This window comes from Pyrus communis, chromosome 15, assembly GCF_041283825.1.
Source record: "Pyrus communis isolate YQ-2024b chromosome 15, ASM4128382v1, whole genome shotgun sequence".
Classification (NCBI taxonomy): domain Eukaryota; kingdom Viridiplantae; phylum Streptophyta; class Magnoliopsida; order Rosales; family Rosaceae; genus Pyrus; species Pyrus communis.
Genome location: NC_142579.1, coordinates 7,889,176 through 7,907,174, shown reverse-complemented (window position 1 = coordinate 7,907,174; position 17,999 = coordinate 7,889,176). Strand labels below are relative to the sequence as shown.

General features: G+C 38.6%; 1 protein-coding gene across 3 annotated transcripts; it reads left to right on the top strand.

Moving 5' to 3' along the window:
* The first annotated feature begins 449 nt into the window (after positions 1–449).
* LOC137726549 (uncharacterized) lies at positions 450–17,032 on the top strand. 3 transcript variants are annotated; one of them, XM_088685806.1, is made up of 11 exons: positions 450–585; positions 1,753–1,892; positions 2,450–2,650; positions 2,819–2,941; positions 3,102–3,139; positions 3,213–3,342; positions 9,104–14,458; positions 15,360–15,515; positions 15,695–15,796; positions 15,909–16,051; positions 16,336–17,032. In XM_088685806.1, exons 2-11 carry the CDS (start codon positions 1,815–1,817, stop codon positions 16,613–16,615), a joined length of 6,606 nt encoding a protein of 2,201 aa, XP_088541932.1. In that variant the 5' UTR covers positions 450–585; positions 1,753–1,814; the 3' UTR covers positions 16,616–17,032. The 3 variants fall into 3 exon arrangements, with proteins under 3 accessions (XP_088541932.1, XP_088541934.1, XP_088541933.1); XM_088685808.1 differs by having other exon boundaries at positions 468–581; XM_088685807.1 differs by lacking the exon at positions 450–585 and adding an exon at positions 926–1,165.
* The last annotated feature ends 967 nt before the right edge of the window (positions 17,033–17,999 follow it).

Here is a 17,999-nt window from a genome sequence, read left to right as displayed (position 1 = left end):
TTTAATTAGAGAGTTAAACTAGTAATTTCATAAAATTTTGGTAATCGGAGTATATTAATATGTAATTTAAATTATCTGATTATTCATTTAAAATTAAAAATACTACCATTTTAGCACCTATCATTATTGCCTTCTTCACATAAAACCAAATTAGTGCCAAATTGGTCAAAACCCAAAGGAGGTATTGTACTAAAAGATCCAACCACTCCAACAGTAGCAAAAGGCAAAAACCCAGAGTCACAGACACATACCTAGACAATGACATCACCACCAATTATAAGAAAAAGCAGAAAAAATAAATAAATAAAAATTAAAAAAATTAAAAAAAGAAGATTTTAAGAGACAAGACAAATGCAGGCTTTGGCGGGTTTCCAGAACCTGAAGTTGATATTTGAGCTGAAAGCCACCTCCTTCTCACCTTATTAATGCTCTTAACCCCTCCATTTACTGCTTATTTACGCCACCAACCCATATACCACACACTCACTGACAATCTCTCTCTCTCTCATCAGAGTCTTTACCTTCTTACCCAAGATTACTTGCTGTTCCTTCCACCTTAAGCACCTTCTACAGATCCACAGGTAGGTACTGAACCCCCATTGCCAATATAATATCACCCAACATTTTTAATCTTCTTTTTTCGTAAAACTCCACACATTTGTGTATTTTAATTTATATTTTATTTATGGGTTTTGAATTTTGAGACTCAAAGGTGTTATCTTTACTAGTTTTTACTGCTGCCCCTGTTCCCATCACATTCCCACTGCAATTTTTTGGCGTTTCTGATATTTGGGTTTGAATTTCTTCACATTTGTGATGTAAGTATCTGTGCGGTTTTATAGCTGCATGTGGATATTTTATTGAAATTACAAATCATGGGGTTTTGACAATTTGTTGTTCTGGACAAACAGTGATTTGGGTTTTTGAAAATTTCCACATTTAGCTAGCCATTTCTGGTTTGGGAAGTGGGATTCTCTTTGACGGCGTCGTTTTGGTATTTTGTCAGTCTCTTTGGGTTCAGTGTCCCAGCAGCAAGCTGCCATCTGAATTCCCCCAGCTTTTTTCTTCTTCTTTTTCTGGGTTTGGATCCAGTGTGTTTTCAACTGGGATTTGAAAATTGTTTCTGGGTTTTCTGTTTTGGAAAGTCCCTGCCTGGTTTTACAAGGTAATGTTCTCTAAATTTGGATTTGATTCTTTTCCAAATCGGTTCCCTGCTCAACCTTTTGTTTTCTCTTAGATTACATTTCTTCTGTTTGGTTACTGAGAACAGCAAACTGATTGGAAAAAGGAAAATTTTGGATTAGTTTGTTGGATGTTGCTGAATGTGACTAGACCAAATAGGAATCTTACTCTTGTACAAGTGTTGGTTTTAGTTTTACTTTGACTTCTGTTAATGTTGAAAATTGATGATGATCTTTCCTTAATGCATTTACTTGAATTTGATAATGGAGCATGATGTGACCTTTTTGGTTTGCTATTTCTGATATGAATGGTCTTACTTGGTTATACCAGCATTTTTTATTCACATTCTGGTTCAGCTTTCGGGAGGGGGAAGGGGGATCGCCTATCTAACCTTTTGTTTTTCTACATGGTTTATAAGCAATTGTGAGCACCAAAATATGTCTTTGTTTCTCTGGCTTAGTTATGATCATCCACGAGATGCACTTCTTAGTTTGCGTGATCAGTTGCAACTTACCTTCCGTTTTTCGTGGAAGCAATGCGATTGAATTTAATTGATTTACAATGGTGCAGGAGAATGAGAGTGTAACTATCAAGGTTCCACAGTTGACTAGAAATAGATAGACTATCCAGTAATGTCGAGGGTCGCTAGGTGGAAGCTTGAGAAGACAAAAGTCAAAGTGGTTTTCAGGCTACAATTCCATGCCACACATGTAAGTTGTAACTTATTAGAATTTACTGCTAAACTATATCTAGTTGATAGTTTTAATACATTCCCACTTTGTATTCACTTCTTATAGAACCCGTGCATAAACTTCTGGATTGTAAGGTGAAATAGAATGTCTTTTAGTCAATTGCTTAATGATGCATTAGCCAGTGTTAATTAAATCTTCTAAGCAGCCAATCTGGATTCATTCAGATTGTACCAAAAAATAGGCTTTTCTTGTCAACTTTTTTGTATGTTGTATGTGTCACTACTAGCATTTTCCTGGCAATGGCCTGGCCCGAATCTGATATTCAGTTGTGTCATATGATATGTAAGGTAATCTAAAATCGACCGTAAACTTCATGTTAGTAATGCAAGCCCGTAGATCTCATTAGTTGACTTGTTATTCAATTTTAATTTCTTATGGCTAATGGCTTAAAGTGTAACTGAAAGCCATCTTAAGTTTGTATTTTTCCTATAGCATGATGGTGAAACGTGGTGTTATATATATCTAGCAGCCACAATCTATGCTACGACTAAATATAATGTTTCTGCATGGTTCAGGTTCCACAAACCGGATGGGATAAGCTGTTTATATCTTTCATACCTGCTGATTCCGGAAAAGCAACTGCAAAAACTACCAAGGCAAATGTAAGGAATGGGACCTGTAAATGGGGAGATCCTATCTATGAAACTACAAGACTTCTACAAGACACTAAAACCAAACAATACGATGAGAAGCTTTACAAACTTGTGGTAACTATGGTAATACTCCAGAATTTTTATGTATTCATAGATTTCTGCTTCAAATTCTGTTGATTTATAACCTAGTTTTCTCTAGTCCCTAATCACCGCCAGAGCAGCTGTCTGCAGCCATTACCTTGTTTAAACTGAGTTTAACTTTGTCTTTGGCCTAAATCTAACTGACATCAGGGTTCTTCGAGGTCTAGTATCCTTGGCGAGACTAATATCAACCTTGCTGATTATGCTGATGCTTCAAAGCCTTCATCTGTTGCACTTCCACTCCTTGGATGTGATTCTGGAACTGTTTTACATGTGAGAATCTCTGAAGTTCAAATTATTTTAGACATAGTGTTATCTTAGGAAATCTAGTTGATTTCTCATTTAGCTTCCAGTAATTTGTTATTACTGGTTGGCAACTACTATATGATCGTGTTTAGCAAATTTTTTTTTTTTTTGTCTTATTCCATGCCAGGTCACAGTGCAGCTGCTAACTTCTAAAACTGGCTTCAGGTAAGCATTAAAACATGTAAACCTATTGCTATATCTAATTTCAGTTGTTAATTTGTAGTTCTTTTACTTTCAGAGAGTTTGAGCAGCAGAGGGAGCTCAGAGAGAGTGGTCTACGAACAACCTCTGACCAAAATAGAAATGATGTATCCACTACTAGAAAGATATCATCTTCTGAAGATACAGTGAATGATCAGATGGATAAGGTTAGTCGTTCTCTTCTGTCTCTATTTATCCCGTAGTCTATATGTTTGTTTCTGTTGACATTTTTATTTCACTCTGTATTTTGTTTAAAAAGGAAGTCAAAAGATTTTGAGAAAAAGGAGCAAATGATAGATCAGAGTGCACCTTGGCATAACAACTTAAACATTAATAGACCAAAACCACATTCAATACAATACTCAAGACAAATCAAGACAGAAATTACTAATGGAACGGCCCGAAATTCCAGAACACACTCAATAAAATAGGAGATAGGGTTGGAAAAATATTATTTCAATCACTCTTTCTTATGATAGTACATCTATGGATCTATCTCTATCTCTTTTTCTGGTGTATGCTGGTTGCATGTCTTTTTATGACATTGTTGAGATTTGAATAAGCTTGTATATTCAGAAATTGGATTTTGAAAGGGAGCTGAAACAATAGAGAGAGTGAGGGGAAAGAATATTCACAACTGCAACCTCTAACAAAACTGCAGAGATCATGCTTTTCATTCATATTCATTCCTTTTCCTTACATCAGTCATCATCACCGTTCAAATACATGAGCCCTTGTGATTATGACACATGGCAGTACAAGGCATGTGAGCCATTGAAAATGAGACCTGATCTAAGACTATACACTTGGCATATGAGCTCAAGCTACCATAACAGAAAACAGTTACATAAAGATCAAATAGAAATCTACTAAGTAAATCATCTACTAATGAGAAGTTAGTAAGCAATTTACTTTTCAACACTCCCTTCTAAATTGCTAACTGATTTCACACCAAGTAGACTTCTCAGGTAATTGAACCTTTCCCTGGGAAGAGCCTTTGTAAAAATATCAGCAATCTGTTCTTCACTTTTGCAGTAGATCAAGTCAACCACACCTTGAATTGCATCTCTAATGAAATGGAACTTCCTGCCAATGTGCTTAGTCCTTTGATGTGGCTATAGCTGATGTGTTGTCACAAAATAGGGAAGTTGCAGCAGCTTGCTCTTCTCCAAAGTCGTCGAGCACAAACCTAACCCAAATGGCCTGAGAAGTTGCTTCAGCTGCACTAACATACTCTGTTTCTGCAGTTGAAAGTGCTACACTGTGCTGCTTAACAGAAGCCCATGAAAATGCTCCACTACCGATTGAAAAAGCATACCCTGAGGTGCTTTTCATATCCTCCTCGGATCCACTCCAGTCACTATCATAGTAGCCAATCAATAGAGCAGACTTTCCAATCACATAGTCAATCCCAAAGACAATTGTCCCTTGGATATACCTTAGAACGCGTTTGGCAGCTCCATAGTGTTTCTTGGAAGGCTTATGCATGAACCGTGCAAGCAAACTAGCAGAGAACATAATATCTGGTCTAGTTGCTGTTAAGTACAAAAGACTCCCAACAATTTTCCTGTACAAACTCTCATCTGCAGGTTCACTTCCATCCTCTCTTCTCAGTTTATCAGTTGCAACCAATAGAGTGCTCACTGGGTTGCAGTCTTGAAGCCCAAATTTATCCAAGAGAGTCAAAGCATACTTTTTTGATGTATAAATATACTCCCTTCACTTTGAGTTACTCCCATTCCAAGAAAATGATGAAGTAAACCCAAATCTGACGTCTCATACTTGCTCATCATTTCAGATTAGAGTCCCAACACCTTCTTTGGTTCTCACATAAAGAGTTGCTTCACTTGAACTTCTGTGAAACCCACAATGAATCAAGTATGTGTTAATTTCACTATACCAGGCCCTTGGTGCTTGCTTTAGACCATAGAGGGCTTTTCTCAACCTATACACCTTGTCTTCAGCCCCTTTAATCACAAAACCATCAGGTTGATCCACACATTCCTCCTCCTCGAGAACACCATTCAGAAAAGCTGATTTAACATCCAATTGCAACAGTTTCCAACCTTTCTGTGCAGCTAGTGCAATGAGAGTCCTAATAGTATCTAACCTTGCCACTGGAGCAAAGCTTTCATTGAAATCAATCCCTGGTTTCTGTGTGTAACCCTTGGCTACAAGCCTTGCATTGTGCTTTTGAATGGAGCCATCTAGGTTCAGCTTTGTTTTATATACTTACTTCACTCCCACAATAGGTTTGCTACTTGGTCTGTCAACTAATTCCCAAGTGGAATTCTTTTCAATCATCAACATCTCTTCTGTCGTAGCCTTTTTCCAAGCTTCATCTTTGACTGCCTCACTAAAATCTTCAGGTTCAATGATACTCATCTTGCATTGAGCATATACATCGCTCAAACTCTTCCATTTCTTTGGAGTATGGTCATAAGTTTCTGAGATTGAAACTGGCGAACCAAGTGAACTAGATTCCTGAGACGTATGCAGGTCTCTAGTTGTTTGTGATCTCAGAGGAGATTGCATAGACTGAGGTGAATCACTCTCAGATTCTAGCTCAGTTATCCTTGAGTTCCCTTCAGCATTCCAAGGAATAGCATATTTCACTGCCTCATTAGATTCCCAATTCCACATTGCTTTCTCATCAAAGATTACACTCCTTGACAGTTCAACCTTTTGAGTTCTCAAGTTGAAAACTCTATACCCTTTTTCACAGTTGCTATATCTAACAAATACTCCCTTCTCACCAGTTTCCTCCAATTTGTGTCTTTTCTGTGAAGGAATGTGAATGTAACATAGAGAACCAAATATCTTCAAATGTTTGACACCTGGTTTCCTTCCACTAAATGCCTCAGATGGAGCTATGTTGTTCAAAGCACTTGTTGGACACCGATTTTGCAAATACACAGCTGTGTTCACAACTTCAGCCCAAAACTTCAAGGGAATTTTCTTTTCAAACATTATTGTCCTAGCCATTTCAACCACAGTACGGTTCTTTCTCTCAGCAACACCGTTTTGTTGTCAAAAGAATAGGCAACAGTTAATTGCCTTTCTAACCCCATATCTTCACAGAACTTAGAGAACTCTAGGGATGTGTATTCTCCACCTCTATCACTCCTGAGTTTCTTAATTTGATAGCCACTCTGTAACTCAACCATGGATTTGAACCGTTTGAAAATGTTGAAGACTTGTGACTTGTGCTGTAGAAAGAACACCCACCACATTCTAGTGTGATATCAATAAAGGTAAGGAAGGATCTGTTCCCTCCAAGAGTAGTGATCTGCATTAGACCACAGATATCAGAGTGAATCAGTTCTAGAGGTGGTGATGCCCTCCAAGCCTTTTCCTTATCGAATGGTTCTCTATGACCCTTCCTTGGAGCACATCCAGAGCAAACATGCTCAGTGACTTATAGTCTAGGTAAACCCTGCACCATTTCCTTGTCTTGCAGGAGCATCAAACAGATGTAGTTTAGATGTCCATATCTTCTATGCCACAACCAAGATGACTCTTCAACAGTTGCTCTATTAGCCATGTGAGGATTGACATATTCCAAACTTAAGGGAAAGCATCTGTTTCCTTTCGTTGGGACACTTGCAATCAAGTCTTCCATCTGTCTATCTCCATAAATATCAACCATGTAATCACCAAACACAAGCCAATATCCATGTTCTACCATCTGTCCTACACTCAATAAGTTTTCATCCAACCCAGGTACAATCATAACTTCTGTAATATACCTAGTCACACCCTTTATCTCTATAACCAATGTGCCTTTGCCTATTGACTGCACTAAATCTCCAGTGCCCATTTTAACTTTACACTTCACATTCTTGTCAACATCAATAAGCAAAGATTCATGGGAGGTCATATGGTTGCTACATGCACTATCTACATACCATATATTCATATTCCTTCCAATAGGATCAGAATGGCAGGCATAAAACATGGTTGCAGATTCTGTTACCTGATTTGCAAATTTTACAAGCTTCCCAGCCTTGTTTGGTTGATCAGTCCTTGATGAGATGACCAAAACGATTGCATCCATGGCATTTCAGCTTCCCTTTAAACCAACACTCACCATAGTGTAGCTTATCACAGTGCTTGCATTTTCCCTTAGCCTAATCAGATTTTCCTACTTGGATCATATTTGCCACCTTGATTAGCAAGATTCTGAGGTTTAGGATCCCATTTCTTTCCCTTCAATTTCCAATTCTTCTTTGGCTTAGAATTACTGAAAGAGGAATTTGGTTGAGTTCCCTTTGAATTCACATTCATACTACTGAAAGCTCTCTCTGGATTCAGACTCATACTATTGAATGCTCTCTCAGTGGTACTCTCAGCATGCCTATCAAGGCGCTGTGTAAATCCTCTCAGTGCAGCAATAACCTCTTGCACCTCAATAGTTTCAATGTCCTTAGTCTGATCGATCACTTAGCAAACAGGATCAAAGTCTTTAGTCAAGCTTATAAGCAATTTCTGAACCAAACGTTCTGTAGTTAAATCTTCTCCATAACCCTTCATTTGATTCACCAACTCGAGAAGACGAGTGAGATACACAGACAAGGTTTCATCATCCCTCATCCTTGTGTACTCAAAATCACGGCGTAGACCCTGCAACTTAATGGATCTCACTTGCTTATCGCCATGAAATTCCTGGTGTAAGATATCCCAAGCACCCTTTGAGGTCTCTTCGTTTGAGATTCTGGGAAAGATGTCATCCGAGACAGCTCCTTGGATGATACCCAGTGCCTTAGCATCCTTCATTAGCTTATCGCTCAGAGAAACTCCCTCTGACTCCGATGAGCCTTCATCTCCAACCTTCTTATCCTTCGATTCTGGAATTTCAAGCCTTTTTCAACTAAATCCCAGATTCCATGTGATTTGAAAATAGTTCTCATTTGGATCTTCCAAAATTCATAGTTTTCACCTTTGAATGTTGGAGCCCGAAGATCACTACTACCTGACCCAGCCATCTGAGAACTGAATCGATGAGATGAGTTGAACCGGAAATTTCATGTTGGATTTCCGAGCACAACCCTCACAGATCGACGCCCCGATTCTGGATACAACCTAGGCTCTCGAGACCATGTTGAGATTTGAATAAGCTTGTCTATTCAGAAATTGGATTTTGAAGGGGAGCTGAAATAATAGAGAGAGTGAGAGGAAAGAATATTCACAACTGCAACCTCTAACAAAACTGCAGAGATCATGCTTTTCATTCATATTCATTACTTTTCCTTACATCAGTCATCATCACCGTTCAAATACATGAGCCCTTGTGATTATGACACATGGCAGTACAAGGCATGTGAGCCATTGAAAATGAGACCTGATCTAAGACCATACACTTGGCATACGAGCTCAAGCTACCATAACAGAAAACAGTTACATAACGATCAAATAGAAATCTACTAAGTAAATCATCTACTAATGAGAAATTAGTAAGCAATTTACTTTTCAACAGATTTGCCTTGACTAATCCTCTGAGGTTTGTCATGCATGTGTGGAAGATACATGCTGCCGGCCAAAAGAAACACCTTTCTCAGAATGCGTTTATGCTATTAAAGATGAAATTAGGCTCACTGTTGCTGCTATGATGTGAAAGCATTAACGGGTTGACAGATGAGAAAGATAGGTCCTGCTTTTGCAGAGTTTAATGTGTATATCCGTCCTCTTACAACATCTTCCATGAGTTGGTTACTGAGAAACTTAATCTCTCTCACAAATTCTAAGAGTGATAATATTTTACTTTTTCTTGTACTTGTAAGATTGTTTGAAAATTTCAAATTATTTGACACAAATTGACATACTTACACAGTGCATTATATGACTTCTTTTACCAGATGGAGTTATTATCTTTGTGATAGGTGTTTTGCATATGTTGTGATAATATATGCTATTTTCTTATTTCTACAGATGAATTCGAAGGTTAAATTCAGAGAACTGTCTCCCCTTGAAGAGGGGGCTGGCCCAAATGAAGAGTATGCAGATTCAACTGGTGGATTTGAATGTTCTTCCAATACTTCAGAAAGTTTATGTGCTGAGAAACATGACACGTCTAGCACCCATGAGATTGATAGTATTAAGAGTACCGCCTCTGGTGATTTAGGGGGATTGTCCCTTAGTCAAAGTCCTGGACAAGAGAAACGACATCCCACTGATCAGCAATTCTTGGCACAGGGGACCAGCGAGTGGGCTCATAGCTGGGGTTCTGAATTTTCTGCAGATGCTGATTTGCCAATTACTTATGAGGAAAATAGTAGGCTTAGAGGAAGCTTGGAAGCTGCTGAATTATCCATTCTTGAGCTTAAGCAGGAGGTGAGCTCTTTACAGGTTCATGCTGATGAAATAGGCAATGACGCTAAAAAAATTTCTCTTCAACTTGATGCTGAAATTGCTTCTGGAGAGCAATTAGCAAAAGAAGTTTCCGTACTGAGATCCGAATGTTCAAAGTTAAAAGAAGATCTTGAGGAGCAAAAAAGTTTCAATTTAACCATTCCATTCTCCCGCAGAGAAACTATTGAGACAAGCCAAGTTCACATTTTTCATCAGTTACAGTTCAGGTGGTTTAAGGGGATTTCAAGTATGGAAGATAAATTAAAAGAGCTTCAGAGGAAGGCAATCTTGGGAGTAAATGAAAGGGACTTCCAGTCCTGTCACTCGGATTTCGAGGCATTGCTTAGTGTTTTGCAAGTTCTCAAACAAGAGACTGGGCAGGCAAGTTCAGGGATGAACATGACAAGCGTAAACCAGGCTGATAATATGACTTTACATAAAGGTGAGCAATTAGTACTAGGAACAAGGGTGGATGCAGATTTCTATCAACTCAAGGGTGCGGTTCATTGTATAAGCATACCTGGCCTGGTGTCGCAAGACTTTGATACTGTAGATGCTGCCAATGCAATGAAAGGGAAATTTGTTGAACTTTTAAGGGAGTTGGATGAGTTGAGAGCTGATCGGGAAAGCCTTGCAAAGAAAGCAGACCAGATGGAATGCTACTATGAAGCTCTCATTCATGAACTTGAGGAAAACCAGAGACAGATGATGGGAGAATTGCAGAGTCTCAGAAATGAGCATTCTACTTGCATGTACACAATTTCATCTGCTAACTCTCAGATGGAGAGAATCCAGCAAGACATGAACAACGAGCGAATAATATTTTCCAAAGAAAAGTGTGATTTGGACTCTCTGAACAAGGAGTTTGAAAGAAGGGCTACTACAGCAGAAGCAGCTCTTAAAAGGGCACGCATGAATTACTCTATTGCAGTGAACCAGTTACAGAAGGACCTTGAATTGCTTTCTTTCCAGGTTCAGTCCATGCATGAAACTAATGAGAACCTTATTAAGCAGGCTTTTGAAGATTCTTTGATTCCAAGGTTTCAGGAGTGTGAAGAAACAGTGCAGAATCGGAAATCAGATTCAGAGGATTTTCCGTCTGCAAAATATTTGCAGTGTCAGAATAAATGTTACGAGACAAAGAATCAGAAGTTAGATGGGGATGCATTATCAGACGATTTGAGAAGATCCCTCCTCTTACAGAAGGGGCTCTACCAAAAGGTTGAAGAAGAACTTTATGAGGTGCATCTGGTGAATGTGTATTTGGATGTATTCTCAAAGACTCTACAAGGTACTTTGGTTGAAGCAAGTGCTGACTTCAGATTGACAAAAGAGAAAGTGCATGAACTTTCACACCAGCTGGAGCTTTCAACTGAGTCCAATGAGTTATTGATGCTGAGGCTGCAGACTGCATTGGATGAGATTCGCTGCCTGAATGAGTACAAGGAAACTTGTAATTCCATCCGCAATGACTTGGCTCGGAAGAACCAAATTTTGGAAGCAAATTTACAAAACACTACCAGTGAAAATGGTCTTCTTACCCAGAAGATTGTTGAATGGAAAGGTATGATAAAAGAATATGAAACTTATGAGAGCAAATACAATGCCCGCTCTACTGAAAAATTACAGCTGGAAAATTTGTTGCAAAAGGAAACCTTAGAAAACGGCACTCTACAAAATAGACTTTCCTCTTTGCAGGAAGAGTTGAAATCTGTCAGAATTGACTTTTATGAGCTTGCTTGTACGAAGGAGGATCTGCAGAATACTGTAAACTTTCTACAGGGCAAGTTATGGAATCTGTTGGCATCTTATGACCTAAAGTATAAAAGCCTGGCTCCTTGCGGTGGATCTGTCTGTCAAGACTTGGAATCCAAAGATTTAACAGGTGTACTGTTGCAAATAGAAGAGCTTCAGAACAAGGTATATGAAAAGACTGTCCAGATGATTGAAGAGAAGAAAGGCCTAGTGCAAGAAAGAGATATTGCTCAAGAGTCTTTACGTGCAGCAGAATCTGATAATCTGATGATGAAGCAGAAATTTGAACATGATCTACGAGGTACAGTGGATAAACTAGATGTTTTGAGTGCGCTGGTTCACAAGCTCCAGTTACGAGTTGAGGCCATTGCAAACAGACCCGAGATTAGCTCTGAAGCTGAAGACAATTATGCACAACAGCACAGAGAGCTTTTGTCTGATCTTGATAATTTAGAAATGGAGCTCCAGCAACTTACTTCTAAAAACGAGGGCCTTGCTGAGGAATTTATGGCATTAGAGAAAGTAACTGAAGAACTAGCAAGGTGTAACCTGGCCATAGCAGCATTAACAGAGGAAAAAGAAGCTTTGATGGTGTCCTTACAGGATAAAACTGAAGAATCTTCCAGGCTTGCTCTCGAGCTTAATAATTTGCAAGGGAGTTTGCTTTCTTTGCACGATGAGGTCCACACAAAGGAAAATCTCAGAGATGAGTTAGAGAGTAAAATTACAGATCTCACTTCCCAATTGAACGAGAAGCATTGCCAGTTGCTAGGTTTTGATCAGCAGAAGGCTGAGCTGGTCCATCTCAAACAATCGGTATCCGATCTAGAACTGGAGAAATCAAGAGTTTCCCATCTCTTGTTGGACTCTGAGGAATGTATAAAAGATTTAGAAGCTCAATTGTTTGAAATGCATGAATTTTCGATAGCTACTGATGTTGGACTGTTTTTCACAAAGGCTCAATATGAGACAAGGGTTGAAGAACTAGGAAGGTGCAACCTCACCATAGCAGTGCTGTCAGAGGAAAAAGAACTTTTGATGGCGTCTTTACGGGATAAAACTGAAGAATCTTCCAAGCTTTCTCTTGGGCTTAACAGTTTGCAAGGGAGTTTGGTTTCTTTGCATGATGAGGTTCAAACGGAGAGAAATCTCAGGGATAAGTTAGAGAGTACAATTACAGATCTCACTTCCCAATTGAATGAGAAGCATTGCCAGTTGCTAGGTTTTGATCAGCAGAAGGCTGAGCTTGTCCATCTAAAACATTTTTTATCGGATCTAGAACTTGAGAAATCAAGAGTTTCCCGTCTCTTGTTAGATTCTGAGGAATGTTTAAAAGACGTCCGTGAAGAGTGTTCCTCCATTTCTGCTTTGGAGGCTCAATTGTCTGAAATGCATGAATTTTCAATAGCTGCTGATGTTGGACTCACTTTCACCAAAGTTCAATTTGAGACAAGGATTGAAGAACTAGAAAGGTATAACCCAACCGTAGCAGAATTATCAGAGGAGAAAGAAGCTTTAATGGAGTCCTTGCAGAATAAAACTGAAGAATCTTTCGGGCTTTGTCTGGAGCTTAATAGCATGCAAGGAAGTTTGCTCTCTTTGCAAGATGAGTTGCAAACTGAGAGAAATCTCAGAGATAAGTCAGAGAGTAGAATTACAGATCTCACTTCCCAATTGAATGAGAAGAACAGTCAGTTGCTAGATTTCAATCAACAGATGGCTGAGTTGGTCCATCTCAAACTATTGGTATCGGACCTAGAGCTAGAAAAATCAAGATTTCTCCGTCTCCTGTTGGATTCTGAGAAGTGTCTTAAAGATGCTCGTGAAGGGTGTTCTTCAGTCTCTGCTTTGGAAACTCAGTTATCTGAAATGCATGAATTTTCAATAGCTGCTGAAGTTGGACTCACTTTCACAAAAACTCAATATGAGGCTGTGATTGAAGAGCTTTGTCAGAAACTGCACTTTTCAGATAGCCAAGTTTCTGATATTCGCAACAATTTCCTTAATGTAGATAATATGCTTAACAAATGTCTTGCTAGCGAAAGGCATTACTTTGAAGAGAACACTCACTTGATGACAAGTCTCATTTCCCTTAAATCTGAGTTGGCAGCCTCCAGTGCTCAAAACAGGATACTTATTGATGCAAACAGTGCAATGAGGACCGAACTTGATGAATACAATAAAAGAGCTGATAATACGGAGGATATTGTCCGCATGGATAAAAATCAGTCTGCTCTTGAGGTTGAAAGGCTGGAACATCTTCTAATGACATCTGAAGAAGAGATTGATAACCTGATATTCTCCAAGGAAGAACTAGAAGTCAAAGCTTTAGTACTCAAAGCCAAGTTGGATGAACAGTCTGCTCACATAACCTTGCTGGAAGGATATAAGGATGAAATGGAAATGCTGCACGATAGATGTAGAGAGCTTACACAGAAGGTTGCTGAACAGGTCTTAAAGACGGAAGAGTTTAAAAACTTGTCCATCCATTTTAAGGATCTTAAAGACAAGGCTTATGCCGAGGGGCTCCATGCACAGGATAAAAAAGAACCAGGAGGGCCACCAGCTGCCATGCCAGAGTCCTTAAGAATTGTCTTCATCAAAGAACAATATGAAACCAAGCTGCAAGAACTGAAACAACAGCTTGCTATGTCCAATAAGCATAGTGAGGAGATGCTCCGGAAATTACAAGATGCAGTGAATGAAGTTGAGAACAAGAAAAAATCAGAAGCTACTAATGTGAAGAGAAATGAAGAGCTAGGAATGAGGATATTGGAATTGGAGTCTGACCTACATTCAGTGCTTTCTGAAAAGCGTGAAATAATGAAAGCATATGACCTGATGAAAGCTGAAAAGGAATGCTCATTAATAAGCCTCGAGTGCTGTAAGGAAGAAAAACAAGAGCTTGAAGCGTCTTTGCAGAAGTGCAATGAGGAAAAAGCTAAAATTGCTTTAGAACTCACCTCAGCAAAGGACTTGCTTGAGAGCACGTCATCATCTATAAATTATCAGAGGGACGCAGACACATCTGGCCTGCAAAGCAGCAGAATAGCAGAGGAAACTTTAGCTAAGTTTTCTGAGCTAGATGTAGCCAATGGTGAAGCATCTCAGCGTGAATGCATGAATTCCATTGATGAAGCAGACCAGTCAAATGTACTCAATAATATAGACTCCAAGCAGGTAATTAACTGTTTTTATGAAGATTATCTATATTAGAGTAATTTGCTCCTTTGATACCTCTAATTCTTTGTGCAAATGTGTAGCACCCAGATGCTTATGTTAGCTTATATACGTTATGCATGTTAGTATTTTCCATTAAGTTCTGGGAAAGTGAACAAAGATTGCCTTTTCATTCTGCCCTTTCTAAAGACGTGCTTTCAGTTTGCTATGCTTTTCTACCTTTTCCATCATAGTGAGTTCGGATGGTTCTTCTGAAGTTACAGTTCTTACTATACCAGTTGACAGTGCCTCAGTGAGTTGCTGCTCCAAATATTACCTAACTAATAGCACTTCTATTTCATTTAGTGCTAGCCTTTCTTTACACAGTTCACGTTCCCTGCTTGCACCTTAAACGCATTTCCTAGAAAGTATCACCACTGGAGTGAAAGTCAAAGCACTCCATGTTGACTTTGGTACTACCAGTTTTTATCAGTCCTTGAAGGTTTAAACTCCTTGTTCACAATTAAAGTTGTCAACGTTTCCATGAAATAATGGTGAAATCTAATTATGAAAGAAGTCCTACATTAGGTCAACTCAGAATAGTATAAGTACGATCTTTATAATATGGCTGCCTAGTTGGCTATGAATGTGTTATTCATAGCTCGTACTTCTTGTGTTGCTGATTATGTATGCTTATTCTAGTAGCCTCTTTGAACTTTACATAGAGTTCTCCTAGAGGCGATAATAATTTCTGCATGACTGGTAATTGATTTTCTTAGGCTTCAAAATTTTGAAGTCCGCCTATCTCCAGCAGAGGAATAGGATAATCATTTATCCCAAAGAAATTGTTTACTTTGTTTTATTTTACATGTTTATATACTGAAATTTTGGTCGGTGACAATATATGTGCATCATTGGACAGGATGATCTTGTATCCAGAGGTGTAAATGGGATCTCTAGTATTGTACTTTCAAAGCAAAAGGATACTCTTAATAGCGACATGAAGCATTTGGTTCTTGCCAATGAGAATTTTAAGGCCCAAAGCTTAAAGTCTAGCATGGAAAACTTAGATAAGGAGGTATGTATTTCATACAAACACAAGTGAGCAAATACTTTTGTGTTGCTACAGTTTATCTTCTGAAGTTGGGGAGCAGGAACTGGATAATAATTTCTCAACATCGTTTCTAGAATCTAGCTCCTGAGGTATAATTTTCTTTTGCAGCATATCTTTTTTAATCTGCATTAATCTTCTTGCAGTTGGAAAGGATGAAACATGAAAATTTGCTTCTTCCAATCGATGATCAACACCTTGACCCAAATTTTCCCGGTTTACAAAGAGAGATTATGCAATTAAACAAGGTCAATAACTTTGTGATCCTTACAACTTATAATATAAGTGTGTCCTTGAACTGTATCGTGTTTCGTATAAGCATGTCCTTGAACTGACTTCATGTTTCGGATCTTTGATTAGGCAAATGAAGAATTGGGAAATATATTTCCCTCATTCAACGAATTTTCTTGCAGTGGCAATGCATTAGAGAGGGTGCTAGCCTTGGAAATTGAACTTGCTGAAGCATTGCGGGCAAAGAAGAAATCAATTATCCAGTTTCAAAGGTACATTTCACTGAGTAAATTATCAATTTCGTGATTAGACTTTAGATGCATGTCAACTAAAACCTTTGCAGCAGTTGCTGGTAATTTCTTTCCGGCTTTGGTGTATTTTGGTTTGCACAGGATGCTAAATTTGTACAATTATAAACCAGAAGAATTTCGTAATGTACTCATCTATTGGTTTTTGGACCTTTAGGGGAAAAAGTGATTATTTGAAAATTAGCAGAAACTAGGCATACAATTTCTTTTGAGTTCAATAATTAACATGACATCCTCCCTTGTTCCAGTTCTTTCGTGAAACAACACGGTGACGAGGAAGCAGTGTTTCACAGCTTTAGAGACATCAACGAGCTAATTAAAGACATGCTGGAGATTAAGGGAAGATATGCTACCGTGGAAACAGAACTCAAAGACATGCATGACCGTTACTCCCAGTTAAGCCTTCAATTTGCAGAGGTCGAAGGGGAGAGACAAAAACTAATGATGACTCTCAAGAACGTCCGAGCGTCAAAGAAAGCCCTAAACTTGAATTGCTCCTCAACATCCCCTTTTCTAGACCCTTCGTAATAGTCACCGTAGCCATCCATTCTTGTTTGCGAAGAAATAGCCCTTTACGGGGCTGAGAATTGATGGTCCGACATGCCTTGCTGCGTCATGTTATCGTATATGTGAAGGGTGAATAATGTATGGACCAGTTAGCCGCTGGTGGTGAAACTTTCCGATGTTGAAATGTGGTATCGAAATCTCAGCAGCAGTGTAAATAGAAACCTCTGCTGGTCTGTGTAACTGGTTTATAGTATCACAGGTACAGAACCCTGTTATGAACCCTTCATTTTTGGGTTGCTGGGGGAATATGTTGTAGTTCGGCTGTATAGTCAATCAAAGATTTTGTCATTTATATTTAAACATAAAAAATAAAAAAGCATCTTTTTCCCACATCCCTTCTCCATACCAATTTCATGTGGGAGGGGATGAGACTTGCAACCAAGATGTATCTCAAGTGGTTAAGAACATTCAAGATGAAAATTTAAGTAGTTCGGAACAAATGCAATGATACATACAATAACATCTACAACAACAATCACAAAGTCTTATCTCACTAAGTGGGGCCAATTGTATGAATCCTAGAATACCATTACGCTCAATTTTGTGCCAAGTCTTTCATTAGATCTAAGTACTTCAAGCCTTTTTTTAAAGTTCCTTTCTAAGTTTTCCTAGATAGCTCTACCCATTTGATCTCGAGCATCTGTCTCGTAATTGCATCTTATAACCGGAGTATCTGTAGGTTTTTGTTTCACATGTCCAAACCACCCTTAATTGATGTTTTCTCATCTTATCTTCAATTTTGGCTACTCCTATTTTACCTCGAACATCCTCGTTCTTAATCCTATCCTTTTTTGTGTCCAGACATTCAACGAAACATTCTCATCTCTGCCACACTTATTGTGTGTACGTGTTAATACTTGATCGCCCAACATTTTGTGTCATAAAACATTGCTGGTCTATTGTTGTCCTATATAATTTTTCTTGAACTTAGTGGCATACAACGATCACACAACACATTTGACGTAACCTTTCACTTCATCCATCCAACTTGTATTCTGTGGTCGAGGCCTCCATCCAATTTTAGGTTCTTTTACAAGATAGCGAAAGCGTTCCCTCTTTGGTACTTCCTGATCTGCAATCCTTACCCCTAACTCATTGAACTTCCGTTCCCCCACTAAACTTGCACTCCATATACTCTGCCTTTGACTTACCTTAGACGAAGACCTTTACATTCCAACACTTCCCGCCAAAGGTTAAGCTTTGCATTTGCTCCCTCCTAAGTTTCATTTATCAACGCTATATCGTTTGCGAAAAGCATATACCAAGGAATATTGTCTTGAATATGTAAATTAAAATCCAAAAAAAAAAAAAAAAAAAAAAAAAAAAAAAAGGAAAGAAACTGCTC

Excerpts from the sequence above, each read along its gene's own strand:
- LOC137726549 (XM_088685806.1), top strand. The coding sequence starts at position 1,815 with ATGTCGAGGGTCGCTAGGTGGAAGCTTGAGAAGACAAAAGTCAAAGTG. Across the intron at positions 3,140-3,212 it reads ACTTCTAAAACTGGCTTCAG|AGAGTTTGAGCAGCAGAGGG; the intron begins GTAAGCATTAAA and ends TTTTACTTTCAG. Across the intron at positions 14,459-15,359 it reads ATAATATAGACTCCAAGCAG|GATGATCTTGTATCCAGAGG; the intron begins GTAATTAACTGT and ends ATCATTGGACAG.